General features: G+C 38.7%; 1 protein-coding gene across 1 annotated transcript; it reads right to left on the bottom strand.

The window, feature by feature from the left end:
- Positions 1–10,614: 10,614 nt before the first annotated feature.
- Positions 10,615–16,285, bottom strand: LOC121944273 (gonadotropin-releasing hormone II receptor-like). The gene is made up of 4 exons (XM_042488016.2): positions 16,057–16,285; positions 14,533–15,131; positions 12,769–12,973; positions 10,615–12,039 (listed from the first exon to the last, which is right to left on the bottom strand). The coding sequence occupies exons 2-4, from the start codon at positions 15,079–15,081 to the stop codon at positions 11,540–11,542; spliced, it is 1,254 nt and encodes a 417-aa protein (XP_042343950.1). The 5' UTR covers positions 15,082–15,131; positions 16,057–16,285; the 3' UTR covers positions 10,615–11,539.
- Positions 16,286–17,430: the final 1,145 nt, after the last annotated feature.

The raw sequence follows: 17,430 nt of genomic DNA, 5'->3' as shown, positions 1-17,430 counted from the left end.
CACCATTTAAAATATAGAATTAAGGGAATTATAAATGTTTTCTGGGCATTTTTCCAACGTTTAATAATATTTACCACCATCCCCCCACCATCCAGCTAATTTTCAGATTATTTGCTTGTTATCTTTTACATTTTTTAGCAGTTTAGGGGAACATTTCTTACCAAATTACCATTTTAGTGCATTATTATGACTAATGCTGTTACCCTCAGCTACTTTTGGCTATAAAAGCCTGCCATTGCATTGTGTAACCTGTAACATTGCATCTTAATTTAGAAGCTAATGTGTGTGTAACTTTCTGTGTGTGGTCACAGAAAGTTACACAGACACTCACATTCATTTCATCATGCAGTGCAAATTAACTCCTTAAAACCTGAAAAAGTTGGTCTGACTTCTTTCAAAAACATGGGGGAAAAGGCAATGAGCAACTTGGCAAGATATGTAGTAAATTATCTTTTAAACACACACACACACACACACACACACACGCGCGTGCACACACATATATATATACTGTAAATATAAAAAAGATCATGTTAAAATCATGTTACATAACTATACTTTTTGAGCACTTATTTGTTATTGTATTTGACTGTCCTATAACAATAATTTATTATTATTATTATTATTATTATTATTATTATTATTGTTATTTAGATAGAATTTAGCCCTTGGGTGTTGATGCATATAGCATGAATTTTGGCAGGATCGTGTATTTCTATTTAATCTGTGAATTTCCAGTTTTCACAGTTTTAACTGCAATTTTTGATCCCACAGCCATCAAAGCATAAAACCATGCATTGTATTATTTCTGGGTGTCAATCATTTTACCATTAAATCAACTAACTGTAGCACGGGACAGATGCATATTTGCATGATACCTATTTAGGTAGCCTTTCGGGCTCAGGAAACGGGAGCTTTCAACACAAACATTAAGTTACGACTACAATGCCAGCCTCTGCCAGTCGATGCCAATGTGGAGCGAACAGGTTTAGAAACTTTTCGAAACGTCAAATGGCTTGACAGTGTTGAAACCTTTTAACGTTTCATATTTGCCATACATAATAATTAAGTCAATGTTTACTTTAAACACAGCTTAAACACAAAGATGTACTTCAACAGTATGAAAAACACGCTGAAACATACCTTGCACTTCCTCTTTGCCCAGCGCCTCACAACCTGCCGGCATGTTTTTAAAAGGGGGCGTGGCTCTACTGCAGGATTTAAATGTTTGGAGCACTGTGATTGGCTTACAGATATCCTATCAAAAAAGTTCATGTATTTGGGTGGAGTTAGTGCACGAGAAATAAACACTCCTAAAAACCACTACCAATAAATCAATACACTGATAACACACTCTCTTAAATAGAAAATAGATCTAGACACCTTAGTAAAGTTGTGTCTATTTAACCTGGATAAATACACAATTTGTAAAATGTCGATTCAATGTAGTACAGTAAAAGTTAAATGTAATAGTAAATAGTTTTTCATCAGTTGAAAACCTCACAGGTTGTCATTTCCTCTAATACACTGGTGTATAGTGGTGCTGCTTCCGTTTGGGGCATTGGTAGAAAGAGCAGCACATTAGGACCATTAACATAACTCAAAGACTTAAATGCTTTTTTTACATTATAGTATCAATGCTAAATACAAAAGCCATTTTTCACAGAAAACTTTTGACATGTCACAGTAGGAAAAGCAAAGGTGTAAATTACACTATTAATGATGACTGGATTCCATTAAGCTGTTTCAGCTTGAATAAAATGTTACCATCCTTAATGTTTTTAGTAAGATCTTTGCTTTTCCTAAAATATCAAATGACATTGTCCTCCGAAAAGGTCTTTTGTGCTGTTTTCAACACTTAGGCTGTTGTATGTATGTATCATAATCATCAGACCTATTCAAATATATATTCATATATATCAATATTCTTCATATTTATACTGTGTAACATGCCTGTTTCATTTCTTACTGTATATAATAATAATAATAGGTAATATTTTTTACCATTTCCTGTGCTATGATATTTATAAGCTATTTTTCTATATATTTACAACAAATGTACTAACACACCATGTGTTTATTTCAGTTATCCTGCACAATAATCATTAACCATCAGTATCTGTACAAATGAAGTGTATACAGAATTAGAATTAGAATCTAGTTTTATTGCCAAGAAAATTTACATATATAAGGAATTTGACTTGGTGTTTTGGTGAAAAACAATTTACATAAAGGAAGAATAAAAACATTGTATTTAAATAGTATAAGAGCTAAAAATATAGGAGCAATTTAAAAATATGAATATACAGAATACAAAATGTATGTACATAAGGTGCAATGGAGGAAGTACAGATGTGCAGAAGTTGGTTTTAGTGCAAATAAATAAGTTAACTGACAGTGCGCATGTAAAGAAATCCAGTCCAGTGTGCTTTAATATAATGTTAATATAATGTTTTGTTTTGGGGTTTTTTGCACCTGAGCTGCTGTAACTTGTGAATTTCCGCACAGTGGAATTAACAATGTCTTATTTTATTGTAACATGAATGTATTCAACCTCTATAAGTTTGAGCTATAATGTATGTCGACTCCATGCCATTAGATGGCAGCAAAGCTCCTCATTTATGTTACTCCAATATATCCCAATGGCCAAGAAATGTTCTTCACTCCTCCCATCTTTATTTGTCTGAACTGTATTTGTCAGTCATGCAAAGTGTCTACATTAATTGTTTTCCCCCTCTCCTGTGTCCACTACCTCCTTCTGCTTTTGCAAAATTCTCCCACAAAGATCAAGTTTAATTTTGGTGATGCCATATCCTGGTTTAGAGATGACAGAAGGTCACAGATTCAACCTCCTGGAGAGACTGTGGAAGGAAATTAGAAACTCATCCCTTTCATCCCTCAACATACACCACTATATCATATCACAATATTATATAATGTATATAGTGCCCTCACAGGTACAGCTGACCGGTTTTACTGAGCAAAAATGTCATTCTGCACACTGTCTCTGCAGAAGTGACTGCATTACCCTTTAAAACCTAAGTAAAGAAGAAAGAAAGAAAGAAAACAATAAAAAAAAAAACCATCTAAACTAAACAGACAAAAGGGAAATGACCAAATTTATAACATATAATTATGATAATTTATGATAATTGCTTTCTGGACAGTTTTCCCTTGCCTTTGTTTAATTCTTAAGATACTAATGTCACGCACTTTGCAGAACATTTTTTGCACAGCTGTTCATACTTTTTTCCACATTCTGAAAAGAAACCAAACCAATTTGCTCCGGTTTCAGAGGTGTCAGAGGTTTAAAAAATTCTCAAAGGCATTTGAATGCAGCATAAAACAGTCATGCTCATTCAGGTTTCAATAGGTTGTTGTCTATTATTGAAAGTTTGAGCACATTGGAAGCCTTGTTCAGAGAAGTCTAAAAAAGTAGTTGAATGTGTTGAGCATCCACATGTAAAATTTCAGTTACCAAAACTTCCTCTTTGACTTTTAGCATATCAACCTCCATCTGAATTTCAACATCTCTACATCTGACAGAAAACAAAATAGCCCCAGAAAGCCAATTTCTCCTCTTCACACTTCTTTGTGTTTGCAAAGTTGACATGTTACATTAGCATGGTGTGGCATCTCATTACTGAGGTGTTTTCAAAGCTTCCTTTGATCCTACACAAACACACACAGACACGCACAGACACACACACGTCTTTCATCTATAAACACAAATGAAATGGTGATTAGGAAAAATTCAAGATGCAGAAATCACCAGCAGCCATATTGTATGTACCTCCTCTGACTCATTCACCCACATACATATGCCAGGAACATCACATGCACACACAAATACACACGCGCTTGCACATGCACATGCACATGCACACGCACACACACACACGCAGAGGGCCATTGTATAATACTTATATCCCTGACAAACGACCTCCCCGATAGCGCTCCATTGTTGAGAAATAATATGGATTTAACATGTTGAATGAGGAAATAATCCACCCAGCAAAATGTTGAATGGACTCTGGAAAACTACAAAGCATCTGAATCTCGAATGCTGAGACACTGTGAGTCACTGTGTGTATCAGTAACGTGCCGAGACGTCACTAACAGGGTAGACTTTGATTTGTGAAAGTCAGATTGAACCTAATCAAGTGTTTCTTCTTTTACTTTATGCACGCAGGTACGCTGCACCGGTCAGTATCAAGCTAGTTCTCATCAGTGATGATACAGAATTCATGGATATTTGCGCCTGACATTATGACCAACTCCACCTTTATACTGGCAGTAGTCCATTCTGATTGAAATTTGGAACTGACAGAATGACCTACTCCTCATTTATACAGGTGTTAGTCCATTCTGAGAAATATTTGTACCTGTCAGAATTACCTACTCCACATTTAACTACATTTTGTAAAGGTAGTAGTCCATTCTGATAGATATTTGTGATAAAATGAACTTCTCAACATTCAGCTACATTCATGCACTTAGTAGTCTATTCTGATAGATATTTGTTACTGACAAAATGACGCACTCTACATTTAACCAGTTTTTCCCCAACAATGTTACAGGCCAATGGGAATTATGCTCTGATGATTTTTTTCTCAAATCTGAGAAAGATTAAGTGCAGCAGTGAATTATGCACACTGCTCATGATGTACTATTATTTTGTAAATATATACAGTTTGTTCAGACATCCTCGCTTTGTTGTGTTCACTTTGTTTAAAGTTTTTCATATACAGATTGCTCAAAAGTTTGAACGCAATTAATTAAATTGCTGATCCCCTGCACCATCAGACTGAAGCCAACCACACCAATAAGTCATCCCTGGCGTCGCTCCAAATAAGGGTTTTTTTTAGTGTGTACCACCAGGCCCTGAAAAAAATTCTGATGGTAACTACCAAAGAAATGTCAGCTGTGGAAGGTGCAGCCAGGAAATTTTTACAGGTGTGTGGATGAGATCAGATATAACTGTACTCTGACTTTTTTTTTTTTTTAAGGTCATGTTTTGGGGGATTTTCCCTTTATTTAATAGGACAGTTGTAGAATGACAGGAAATGAGGGAGAGAGAGACAGAGAATGACCCGCAGCAAAGCGCCACAGGCTGAATTCGAACCTGGGCCGCTGCAAAGGCATCAGTATATGGGGCGCACACTGTACTCTGACTTGACTGAAGCAATATTAATTCACATCAGAAGCAAAGTACTCTGAACTTTGAATCAGAACTCAAAGTGAAGTCCCGATAGTGTTGACATATTTGAAAAGGTCACTATAGACGTGTTAAATACCACCTAGTCATGACAAAACGAGTTACTAATGATTGAAGCTCCTTGGCTGTGCCCTTAATGACTTGCTGCTATCTAAGCACTTTATCTGCACCAGTGTTTGACAGAGAAATACTGCATTAGTCCATGAAGAGAGAGCGTCAAGTCTTCAAACCAACAAATCTGCCATTACCTGAAACTGACCTTTAAAATGCCAGGAGATTGTGGTCCGATGTGAGATTTTCCTGTTTTGGGATAAAAGAGGGCACTTTTACTAACACAAGGCAAGCTAATTGTTTGTGGGCTCCTTTCTGTGAATTTAAAGCTGCTGAATGGTAACTCAAAGTGATGTGTTCTTGCCTAGAATGGAACCCTGGGACTATATTAAAATATCACAAAAAAAATCATTGTTATAACTTAGTGATGAGGCAGTGTATTTTTGTGAAACACATTGAGAAATGAGGCATTCTGCTCCTCTGCTGCAAAAACATGGGCTCCACTAACGAGAAAAAAAGAGATGCAACTTGACATACTGAGCAGGGTTAAATGCTTTCAGCAACCTCTGAGTAAGACAGGAAGAGCAGAGAACATGAATTATGACTGTTCTGTGTTTCACATACTGGTGCACCTTTTGTTGTTTCTGTACAATAAGAGCTTCTGGGCTGTCAACTAACAGTGACAGAAAAGATTTGAATCCATGTGGAGAAGCAAACACCCAGAGCGTCTAATTAGTAGTAAAATATGTACTCTACTGGGCATGAAATTCATGAGGCGTATAACAGCTACGGAGGGCCAGAGAGTGTGTTCAGTCTAATAATATCTCAGATGGGCAGAGATGTCAGATGTGACCCCTGTGAATGAGCAGTGGTGATTTGACCAGAGGCTGAAAGATCCAGACCAGAAACAACTGGCTGATTCAGCGCTATAAAGACAGCACTATTTCAAACTGATTTTGTAACGAAAGCACTGTTTACACAAATCCACTAGCACTAACACTAACACAAATAACACTAGACGGTCCTCAAGTGGTTGTATATAGTCTCTATACCTGGTACATCTGTGTGGGCTGCACATCAGTATATTGAATTGGTGGCTGCAATGAGGCAAACACAAAACATGTAGGTTTTTTGGCTTCAGCAGCTGTCTTTTCGTGAGCTACAGGTAGGTGCATCTGTTCAGTGAGTGGCATGAATGGATACATGTTGAAAGGAGGCCTGTGCGATGATGCGCTCATCAGACAATGTGCTCACCTCTCAAGAGAGGAAACGCAATAGGAGTGGACAGGCCTGGGAAGGATCAGTGAGCAGTGAATGAGTTGGCTTTCTCCAGCCGAGAACAGATGAGTAAATAAAATGGGCCAAGTCCAAAACAATGTAAGCCCCAATCACCAAATTCTATTCTTTAGTCCGCACTGAGAATAGGATGAGATGGAGAACAGGTGTGGTATCAGTGATATGGATACAGGTGACCAGCTGGATTAAAGTGACTACAGCTGTTGTGTTGTGTTTTGTCTCTTCTTTAAAGGTCCAGTGTGCAGGATATAGGGGCATCTATTGGCAGGTATGGTATAATACTCATAACTATGTCTTCATTTCAATACGATATGATACAATATGATATGATACAACTTTATTGTCAGTTTACACTGAAATTCATTTTGCATACTCAGACAGCTTGCTCAAGAAGTTCACACATAAATTAGACATACAATTACACAAACACTACATAATCATAAAAACACACCAAACTGTTAGTTTATGATCACCTGAAAATAGTAATCATTTTGTTGTTACCCTAGAATGAGCATTTTATATCCACATATGGAGCGGGTCCTCTTCCACAAAGTCTACCATGCTGTTTCTATGGTAGCCCAGAATGGACAAACCAAACACTGACTCTACACAGGGCCCTTCACATTTATGTTTGGGCTGCTTTGCACAGTTAAGTTTATGTTGGTTACAATCTTCATCCTCACCACTAGATGACATCAAAGCTGTCACACTGAACCTTTAAGCCAGATGCTACCCAGTCATGGGATCTGGATCAGGACAGAGTAACAAATATGCCCTTGACCAGATATGCTGACTGCTCTGGTAACAGGAACATAGCTTAAGGCTTTCTAGTGGACTCAGAGGGACTGATAACAAGATGACAAACATCAGTAATAAAATGTTCTGTTCCCCTCAGAGACTCTGACAGAGACATGGACCATCCACTTCAACTAGTTCAACACAGAACTTGGAAGAGAACTTAGTAAAGGCAATATCAACAACTGAGGTGTAATATTATCATAAATATTGTTAGTAGTTTGATATTTTGAAAAAGTAAACCTATTCAATTTCTTAAAAAGAAGTAGATAGGAAGATTTATACCATTCTCGTAAGTCAGACGGCAATTAAATTATCTTTGGCTTGGCAGCTGCCTTGGTTGAAACAGGGGACTAAGGGCTAGTCCAAAAACAATAAAATTTTAATTCAAGGATTATGTTGTCGATGACTGTGATAAGAACAGAAAATCAATAAAATGACCACCACAACATCCAACTTCATCTGTCACTACAAAACCCACAAAGTAAGGTATGGTATTGTGTCATGTGTATGTGGCTAACTCATTGACTTATTGGCTGGTCAACAAACAGCAAACAGCAAGCAAACTAACATTTTACCAGCTCATCAGAATTTCTTGTGACTTGCTTGACTTGTAGCAGAAACTCATCTTGCTTGATTCTTATCAGAGTAACTTCAGATTTGCTTGAGACTTGAAGGTTAACACTTGTGACTTGCATATATCCCTGGATGGGAGTAAGATGAATTAGGATCCCCTAAATCCAACACACTTGTCCTTTACGTGGTCACTTTTTCACCGGTTTTGCTGTACTGATGGTCATCTGTTATTGTGCATGCTTCATTCCCATTAATCTTTCTGGCAGTTTGGGTCTGCAAATGTATGTTTTTTGTCACTGTTCCATGCTCATGGCTGCAGGCTACAAGAAAGGTTTGGTTTGGAACAAAGATCATCCAATATAATGAGAACATGCATAATGTATTCTTTAATACTAATCTAATATAGATATAGATTAACGCTTAACATTTTCAAACACCCTTTGTTATAAAATCATTCATTTGATGCTTTTTTTCTGAACTAGATTGTAATCCCTGGCTCCATGAGCTCTATCCATGGAGTTACTAGGCCTGACTGAAATGATTTAACCATGCAGAGGTTTGGTCAGCTCTAGTTTGTTACTTCTAACATATAGATCTCTGCCCAGTCAGCCAGTCCCACAGGTGAGACAATACACCATTAGAAAGTAGTGAAGAGAAGAGACAAAGAAATCTGTTGTCTTTTCCAGTGATCACAGGAGATTCCTGGTCAGGTGGTGCCAGACGCCACACAGATCAGAAGCCAAAGTCTGACTGGTGATATACAGGTTATCTAAATGAATGACCCTGGGTTGTAAATAGGTTCTTGGGCTTTTTCTGAAATAAGCAAAGGTGCCTACCCATTAGGTAAAGGGGAAAAATGTTGACCCCACAAACATGTTTGAACATTGAAGTAATCAAGATGGGAGTAACCTCAACTTTTGACACAATTTGTTCACTCATCCAGTGCGCAAACACAACAAATAGCTAAATTGCAAGATCTTAAGGTTTATTGCATTAAGTTCATCCTTCACGCTCAGTGTAAAGGCTGCGTCTGATTAATTCTTTTGAGACCTTCATTTTGGTGGAGGGAAAGCATAACGTGCTTTGATTTGTGGTCCTGTCTCCTGCACAGCACAATTCATCTGTAGTGTGTTTGGGATTCGGGCCTCAGTTAACTGAATTTCATGAGGCAGATATTGAGCTGTTGAAGCCACCTGATGCTGGAGACATCAATTGGTGATTTACTTATCCAATGAGAAAACTGGAGACGAGATTATACTAGAATTTCAATCACAGTAAATTAAATTCTTCCAAAGTACATAATCATTATGCTTCCATGTTAAATCCAGTACATATAAATAAACGGTGTTACCAATAATTGGGTAAAAGGTATAAAACTAGCTACATGCTAAGCATTAACCCTCATCCCCTTGAGTGGATGCAGGCAGTTTTTTTCTTTATTGTTGCCTACATAAAGAAACAAGAAATACCACCATACAGTTGCAGCAGTTATGTCTGTGAAAACATGAATGATTCACCTACATTTTCAACCCAACTTTGGACCACCACAGTGTAATCAGTTCATTCTTGAGTCCAAGTGGATGTTTGTTCCAAATTTGAGGAAAATCCTACAAGGCCATCTTCAGATGTTGTGTTCTCAACAAGGTTATGAATGCAAGGTCACAGTAACCTTGACCTTTAAATGCCAAATAACAATCAGCTCCTTTTTTGAGCCCAAGTGAATGTGTGTGCCAAATTAAAATAAATTTCCTAAGGGTGTTCTTGAGATATCGCTTTCTCAAGAATGACATGAATGCAAGGTCACCATGACCTTGACCTTTGACCACCAAAATCTAATCAGTACATCCTCCACTCGAACTTTTCTGATGAAATTTGATGAAATTCCATCAAGGTGTTCTTGAGATATACCATTGACAAGAATAAGCCAGATGAGGTCACAGTGACATTAACATTTGACCTCTGACCAAGCAAATTATTGTGCCAAATTTGAAAAAAATTCTGGAATTATCACGTTCACAATAATGGGACAGACAGATGGACAGGTGCACAACTGGAAAACGCAATACCCCCGGCCTTGGCTATGGCTGTCACGGAGGCTTAAAAAACGCTAAGCTCTTAAAAAACTCATTACCAGACCATTGCTCAAGATAAATGAACATGAACCTGATCTTTTCAAGCCTTTTTTTGCAACAGTGCAATGGTAACATGAGACACTTTTAAAGCCCCTTTCACAGAAGGCATTTAATGTCACAGAATATTAAGAGCATACGAGGAAATAATTAGATGCTTCAGTTGTAGGATCCTGGTAATGTACATGCTGGCTCATTGTCATGACTAACTGGGGCACTATAATGAAGCCATCGTTAATGTCTTTGGTAACATCGTGCTTTTCCTACTATGACACGATGGACATAAGGTCCTTTGTTTTTCCTAAGGAGAATGGACTAGATAATTCATGCCTAAAAGTCTCGTCTTGTTTTGTGGTTGCTATAAATGAAAGCTCTCAACCTCAGGAGCAAGTCATTTAAGGCTTTCTTATAGACATGTAGGCACAATACACGCAGCACTGCTGTGTAGTCTGTCAATCTTCTATTTTTCATTGAGTCGCTGAATGTATATTGAATACAGTGGACATGTCTTAAAATAGGAACCCCTTACACAACACACAAAGCATCAAGCAGCTTCAAAGATGTTTACTGTGTTCAAAAAGATGTTACATAACCTTTATGATGAATGGCCTAAAGCATGACCACACATACAAAGACACATCTAGATGATGAATATTTTATGTTTTCACACTTATTCTACACATGCTTGTTATTGTAATTGTGAAACCAATATGTCCAGTATAGAGATAACACTTTGAAGGGTGACATAGTTCAACCAGTTCGATCAGCATTGTCAAGGTTCTGGTTCTATTCTGTTTTTCCAATTCAATCACCAGAAAAAAATGTTGGTATTGTACATTTCTGCAAACCAAAAATACATTTGAACTTCATGATGTAGCAGACACACTGAATCTTAACATTTCAACAATGCTGTGGTTAACATGAGGTAAGGTTTAGGTAATAGAAATCACTGGGTTATGGTTAGGAAAAGATCATGTTTTAGCTTAAAATACACAGTCTGGGGAACACATTCCCAGCTGGAAAAGCAGCGATGTTTCTGTAAAAACAAAGAACATCCACATTGAGAGGCTAAAAAGCCACTGGAAAAAGAGCTATCCTTTGCTTAAAAAAACACCCATGTTTTGGGGGCTAAAAAGCTGCTGGAAAAATAGCTACGAGTCACAACAAAACATCCAAGTCACTCAAAAGTTTGGGGGCTAAAAAGTTGGTGGAAACACAGCAATGACTCGTTAAGTCAATATTGTTTTTTTGTTGTTTGTTGGTTTTAAACAATGGTCTGCAGCTTGACAGGTGTCTGGCCTTGGTGTCACACCATCACACCTCTACTCCACCTCCAGATGACAATTTCTGCTCATACATGACTTTAGAAATGATGATGATAATATGCATATGAAACATATAAATGAACCATGTTTCAGTTTCTAGAAACGTACAATGCCAACGTTTTCATCTAACGACTGGATTGTTTTTCTTATCATATTGTGCTCTCAGCACTAAAATGGCATGGCTGTCCATCTTCTTCACCTAACACAGTCAGAGACCTGCCCTCAGAGGATGTCAGCTCTGTCTGTCCATAGGTGCCGTCCTTTTCACCAGTGGTCAACCCTCTTTTTGAGCGCAAAGCAGTGGGAGTACATTTCATTATCACTGCATTAGTTTCTGGGTCTGACATCACTACAGCTTTGCGGTAGCAGCTCCTCAGCCCCTTGCGGAAGCGTATGGTGAACAGGCCATAGATAACTGGGTCCAGGCAGGCATTGAAAAGCCCAAAGATGAACAGGATGTGGGTGAGGGAGTGGGAGACTTTTCCCTCTAGGTCGTCTGGGAAGAACCAGTACCACAAACCCAACAGGTAGTATGGAGTCCAGCAGACTATGAAGCAGATCACTATGACAATGCTCATTTTCAGAGTTCTCATTCTAGCTCTGGGGATGTTGTCCTTTGAGCAACGGAGGTGTGGCTCCTTTGAGGACACTGGAAAGAAGAAAGAGAGCCAGGTATCAATGGACAGATAGGATGTGATCATGCAACATAATTGCTAACATCAGTGCATCAAGTTTAGATCAACTATGGGCGTTTTAGGACCGGAGGAACTTTTTCATGGTGCCCCCTTAAGTTTGTGTCCGTGTGCAAGAACTAGGTACAATTGAAGCTCTACGAATGCCATTTTGAGGGCCTTTTTTAGCTCCTATTTCAGAGTGGGTAATTTGTCAGCACAAGCGGAACCATGAGTGACGTAGGTTTGTGGTCACTGGTTCAGACGTTGCATGTGAATGTCTTTTGGCCAGTGCAGCAATGGCAACCACCGTTTTTAAAAACCTGTTTACAGTGAAAATGACAAACACGAATCACAAAAACACCCATGATGAAAAAAAATTAAGAAAACACAGACAAATGGACAAACAATTAAGTCGAGGCTTTACTGAGCATGTGGGTATGTGACGGTGAAAATACACGTTTCTCTACTTGTCAAAGCGAAAGTGACATTACTTCACCAACCACCAACGGGCTTATAGTATGTCGCTTAAGCATTCCTGTTGGCGGTGTGATTCGAACATTTAAAAAAGTCCTTGAGGGCATGCACAGTAGTTCTTGGGGGAGCACCCCAGTGGGAAGTTCCTCTTAGACAATCCCAAGAGAGGTTTGGTCCAAAAACGCCTTAGGTTTCTACCAACCAAACACCAGGCTCCGCTGTGAACTCACAGCTCTTTTTGGTCATCCGTTTGGAGATCTGGATGAAAATCCTGGCGTAGCAGGTAATCATTATGACCAGTGGCAGCAGGAAGAGGCAGGAGAAGGTGAACATGTTGTAGGCTGTTTCCTGCCAGTGAGCAACAAAGCTCCCCCTAGTGGTGCACTGTGTGAAGTTTGCAGGGTACGTGATGGTCACATTATGGAAAATGAACATCTGTGGGATTAAAAATTGACAAGTGTTAGGATTGCATTTTACTGGCAACAGTTGTAATGAAGTGTTTTATTTGCCCTTTTTTGGCAGGGGCGAGATAGAAAGATTAAAGCATTGTGTAATACTGGTGTGCAAGTGGTTCGACCAAATAGAGTCCCTGGGAATTATATTCATAGGTCATATCATTTACTTCCTAAGTCAGTGTTCATTGGAAATAAACCTTTTAACATTAAAAGTTAAAACATATTGTTTGAATATACGAACAACAAAGCACAAATACCATTCAAATATGTAAGGTAAGCAGCTGAACAGTGTTCTGTATGATATTTTTTCTGCATGGGTCAATAGCTGGTGAAGGTAGGACTTTAAGCGTTGACTTCAGGCATATTTTATACCTTTTTTACAGGATTTTGAAATGAGTCAGCTTGAAATATTTCTAAGTCTGCCAGAAACGTCTGTTAAACAACTCATGCAGCTAATGTTAGCTTACTTGGCTGGCAAATAGCAGAAAAATCTGCCAACGATGATCGTTATTCAGGTGGTGAAACTGAAAGTCGCTGGCTAGAAATGAAAATGTGCTTTTGTCTAACTCTATCTGAAATTAAGAAAACCATGTTTCAAAAATGACCAAGAATTTTGACCGGTAAATAAGCCAGTGTTATTGTAAACTGTGTGTGTAGCATTTGACAATAATAATAATAAATAAATAAATTCTTAATTGACAATTAAAAAACTTTAATCATCAAATCTAAGCAGCTGTAAGCAGGGAATGTCGGGTATTTCTGTTTGGAAAATTACTTTAAAATGTACCAAAAAACTGCAGATTAATTTGAAATCAGTTCACGTTCATGTTATTATATTTGCCATGTGTGGTTTTTGTAGGAATTACTGGTGTTGGGCTTTTTAAAATGTTGCCATTGGCTGTAATATGAGATTTTACAGAGTTGTACAACATCATCATTCTGTGGGGAGATTGGTTTAGACGGTATTGCTGCATCTCTGCTTTTTTCGCACAACATGATTAACAGTGTGACATGCTAGGTTGCCATATGTCTCGCTTTTTACCATGAAGCATTTATACTGCCAGGATTAGGTATTCTCCGTTGTTGCGTAACTAAATGATAGAGCCACTAATCCTTAACACTGAGAACCCTAAATCATACAGAAGGTTATCTTGCGTCACAGTTTATGGATTGCCACATTTTATGTAAATGCAGAGAGATATATAAATACATAGAATGATGAAGCGTGTATAAGAATTCAATTTAAATAAATGGAAAGTTATAGATTTTAATTTCTCCTACCTTGTGGTTTGTCTACAGTTTAATACCTCTGTGAGACTGAGATAATGTATGAGGATCCAATAATCTAAAAATATAAAGGACTATTGCCTGCTCACTGTGATACTGCTGAGCACAGAAGAACACAGAGAGCTATCAGTTCACAGCCTATGCAGCATCTCTCTCTGAATCACTTGCTTCAAAGTGCTTCCTCTCTGTGTATAACTGAACCAAACCAGCCGTAATCACCTGTCTTGTCAAACCAGTGTCACCTAGCCTTACCTGAGGGATTGACAACAAAGCGCTCATAGTCCACGCCACCATCAGCATGACCCTGTTTCTTTGCCGGGCCATGCTGATGGCCAGAGGGTTGAGGATAGCCGACTGTCTGTCCAAACTAATAACCACTGTGACAAAGGCGCATGAGTACATGGCCTGCAGCTTGAGGAACATCAAGAATCTGCAGGCCAGGTCGCCGGCCAGCCACTGAACTGTGATGTTCCACACCGCATCCACTGGCATCACGATGAAGGTGACCAAGAGATCGGCCACAGTTAGGTTGATTATTAGCACTCGGACGTGGGATTTGCGTTTGTGGCTGTTGACTGCCCACAGCACAGCCAAATTGCAAAAAGTAGAAATGCCACACAGGATGAAGGTAACAATCACTCTGACTTTGGCCGCTGTAGAAAAGGTAGGCAGCTGAGGCGCTTCGTCTGCTGACGTCGAGTTACAGCGAGGAGGCAGCCAGTCACAGCTGGCATTGAGGTCCAATCCTGAGCTCTGCTGATACATGATGACTGCGGGATCACAGCAGGAGGAGGCGTTCATTTTCTGACCCTCATCAAGGAGTCAGCATTTTTTGTTAAGCTCCATGGAGGCTGGAGGCACACAAGTGAGATAAAGAAAAAACATATACATGAGTTCTTTGCACAAAGTTGTTGGAAGTAATTATCTGCATGAATTTGCATAAGAAAACAAAAATACAGTTCTTCTGAGCAATACAGTGGCATACAGAGACGGAGGAGTCTGCTTTTAAGGACACATTTCTCTGTTGCTCACTGATGTCAAAAGATGTTATCAGCCTAAAACACATACTGTGCAGAGGGGGTTCTCCAGTGCCTCTGTTAGGCCTGGGCATCCTATATATAATACATTTTAAAAAGCTGTGGATGTAACAAATCTGCCACTCTGTTCATGCAATAAAGCCCTCAAAAATAATATGATGCTGAAGATAAAAAATGCAGTCCTCTGTCCCAGCCAACATTTGTGTGTGGGGGGCCATGAAGGTAGTAAATGGGCTGAAAAATGGGCCCTATATTTGAGTGTCCATGGATCCCATAATGACCCCATGCCAATTGCCCACATAGGTGGGTTTATCAAAGAGGGCCTCCAGATAAGATGCACATTTTGAGATGTATGTATGTGTACTGAATTAGACTCAATACCTGCCAGTCAGGTTACTTACACTCAAATTACACTATTCTCCAATCTGTCAAGAAGAGGTAACCGTGTGCCATTCATAATACAAACGTTCCTATTTATATTGCAGCTTTAGTCTATACAAGTCTTTGAATAAAAACTGTAATAAATAAAAGCTTACGCATGGCTTCTAATTTGCATTATGTACGCTTCAAAACAGTTGGGATACAATAAACAGTTGAGACTCACAATTAATGAATTAAAGTGTTTTAAGAAAGGTGACAAGGAAGGATTACTTAATCAAAAGCATTTCTTTTTGGGCAATACAGCAAAAATATATAGGAGTAACAATATTTAAGTACTAAATAGCTTCAACAAACTCACATTTACGTCCTTGTGGTGAAGCGAAGTCTTTCCTGCATCAGAAGAGAACATCACAAAGTGAAATCCTCCTCATGGAAGTCCCAAACCCCGCTGCGGCTCCATCTCCCTGCTTGACTCTTTATGATTAGCACAGCACTGGGTTTCTGAGAAGTCTCCAGTCTACCCTCTCATCTCAGCGTCCCTTCAGGAGTTTCTCTGACGCAATTTGCTCTCCCTCCTCTGTGCGTGTCCGTCAGGCTACACGAGCGTCGGCGCATCCCAGGAGCGTCAGTTCAGCGAAGCCTGAGCTCCGCCAAAGTTTCTAATTTTAACCATGCCGGAGTAAATTTAACGACACACCACAGTCCCTATTAGCGTCACCAAACCTGCTCTAATTGATTTCAGTAATTATGTGTGACAAAGTGATCTTACACAAAGGAGTGGACAAAATTAAAAGAATATCTATTTTTAAAAAAACTAATGCAATCCAAGCTTACTGTTATTGTTTGCCCTTTGTTTATACAATAATTTGTGCTGTTGCAATAGAGAAAATTGCTATATTTTTCTTCTCTTTTTTTACACCCCTGAATTATCTATTAAATGTGATAAATCCCTCAGTAGCATTTTCTCAAATGATGCACAATGTTCTGCTTTTCAGAGCAGGAGGAACACTTTTACCTCTTCCTCTCTTACATTAACATACATGTTCAGTCAGCAGCAGCACTCAAAATGCAAATCAAGAGAAAGATATGTCTCCTATAGAAAGTGGTCCTGCTGTTAGCCATCTGCAGTGATATTTAACAAAACACACAGTCTTGTTCACTTCTCCAGCACAGGTCATTCTGATAAAGTTAGAGTATCGAAGTGTAAAGAAAAAGGCACTGAAGCTTTGTAAATGTGTTTGTACTGCAGCTTTGTGCAGAAAAGACATAACAGCACATAACAACCCATGCATTACCACATATCCAGACATGCTGCTAGCTGTTTAAGCAAATGCCGTTACAGTAAATCGATTAAACCAAGGTATGCTACTTGTCCAGCACCAAACAACAGACACACACAAGTAAGTGAATAGCTAGTGAACACAGTGGAGCATTTAGCGGAGCATTATTTTCTCAGGAGATGGTGGTGACCAAAAGCAGAGCTAAAAGGAGAGTGAATATTACAATAACATTTCTCAGCTAGCCAGAGACAAGATGTCTGATGACCTGAATGCTAATGTTGAACCATACCTGCTGAATGTGTACATTTTTAACTGTCAACGAACAAGTTTGCCATTACAACTTGACAGAATAGTTTGATATTTTGGGAACCCTGCTCATTCACTTTGTAACTGAGAGTTAGATTTAGAAGATCAAACCACTCACATATCTGTTTGCTATATATGAACAGCAG

The sequence above is a fragment of the Plectropomus leopardus genome, chromosome 1, assembly GCF_026936395.1.
Source record: "Plectropomus leopardus strain MGB_pleo_1.0 chromosome 1, ASM2693639v1, whole genome shotgun sequence".
NCBI classification, from domain to species: Eukaryota; Metazoa; Chordata; class Actinopteri; order Perciformes; family Serranidae; genus Plectropomus; species Plectropomus leopardus.
The sequence above is the reverse complement of the archived record's forward strand: the minus strand, read 5'-3'. Positions and strand labels throughout refer to the sequence as shown.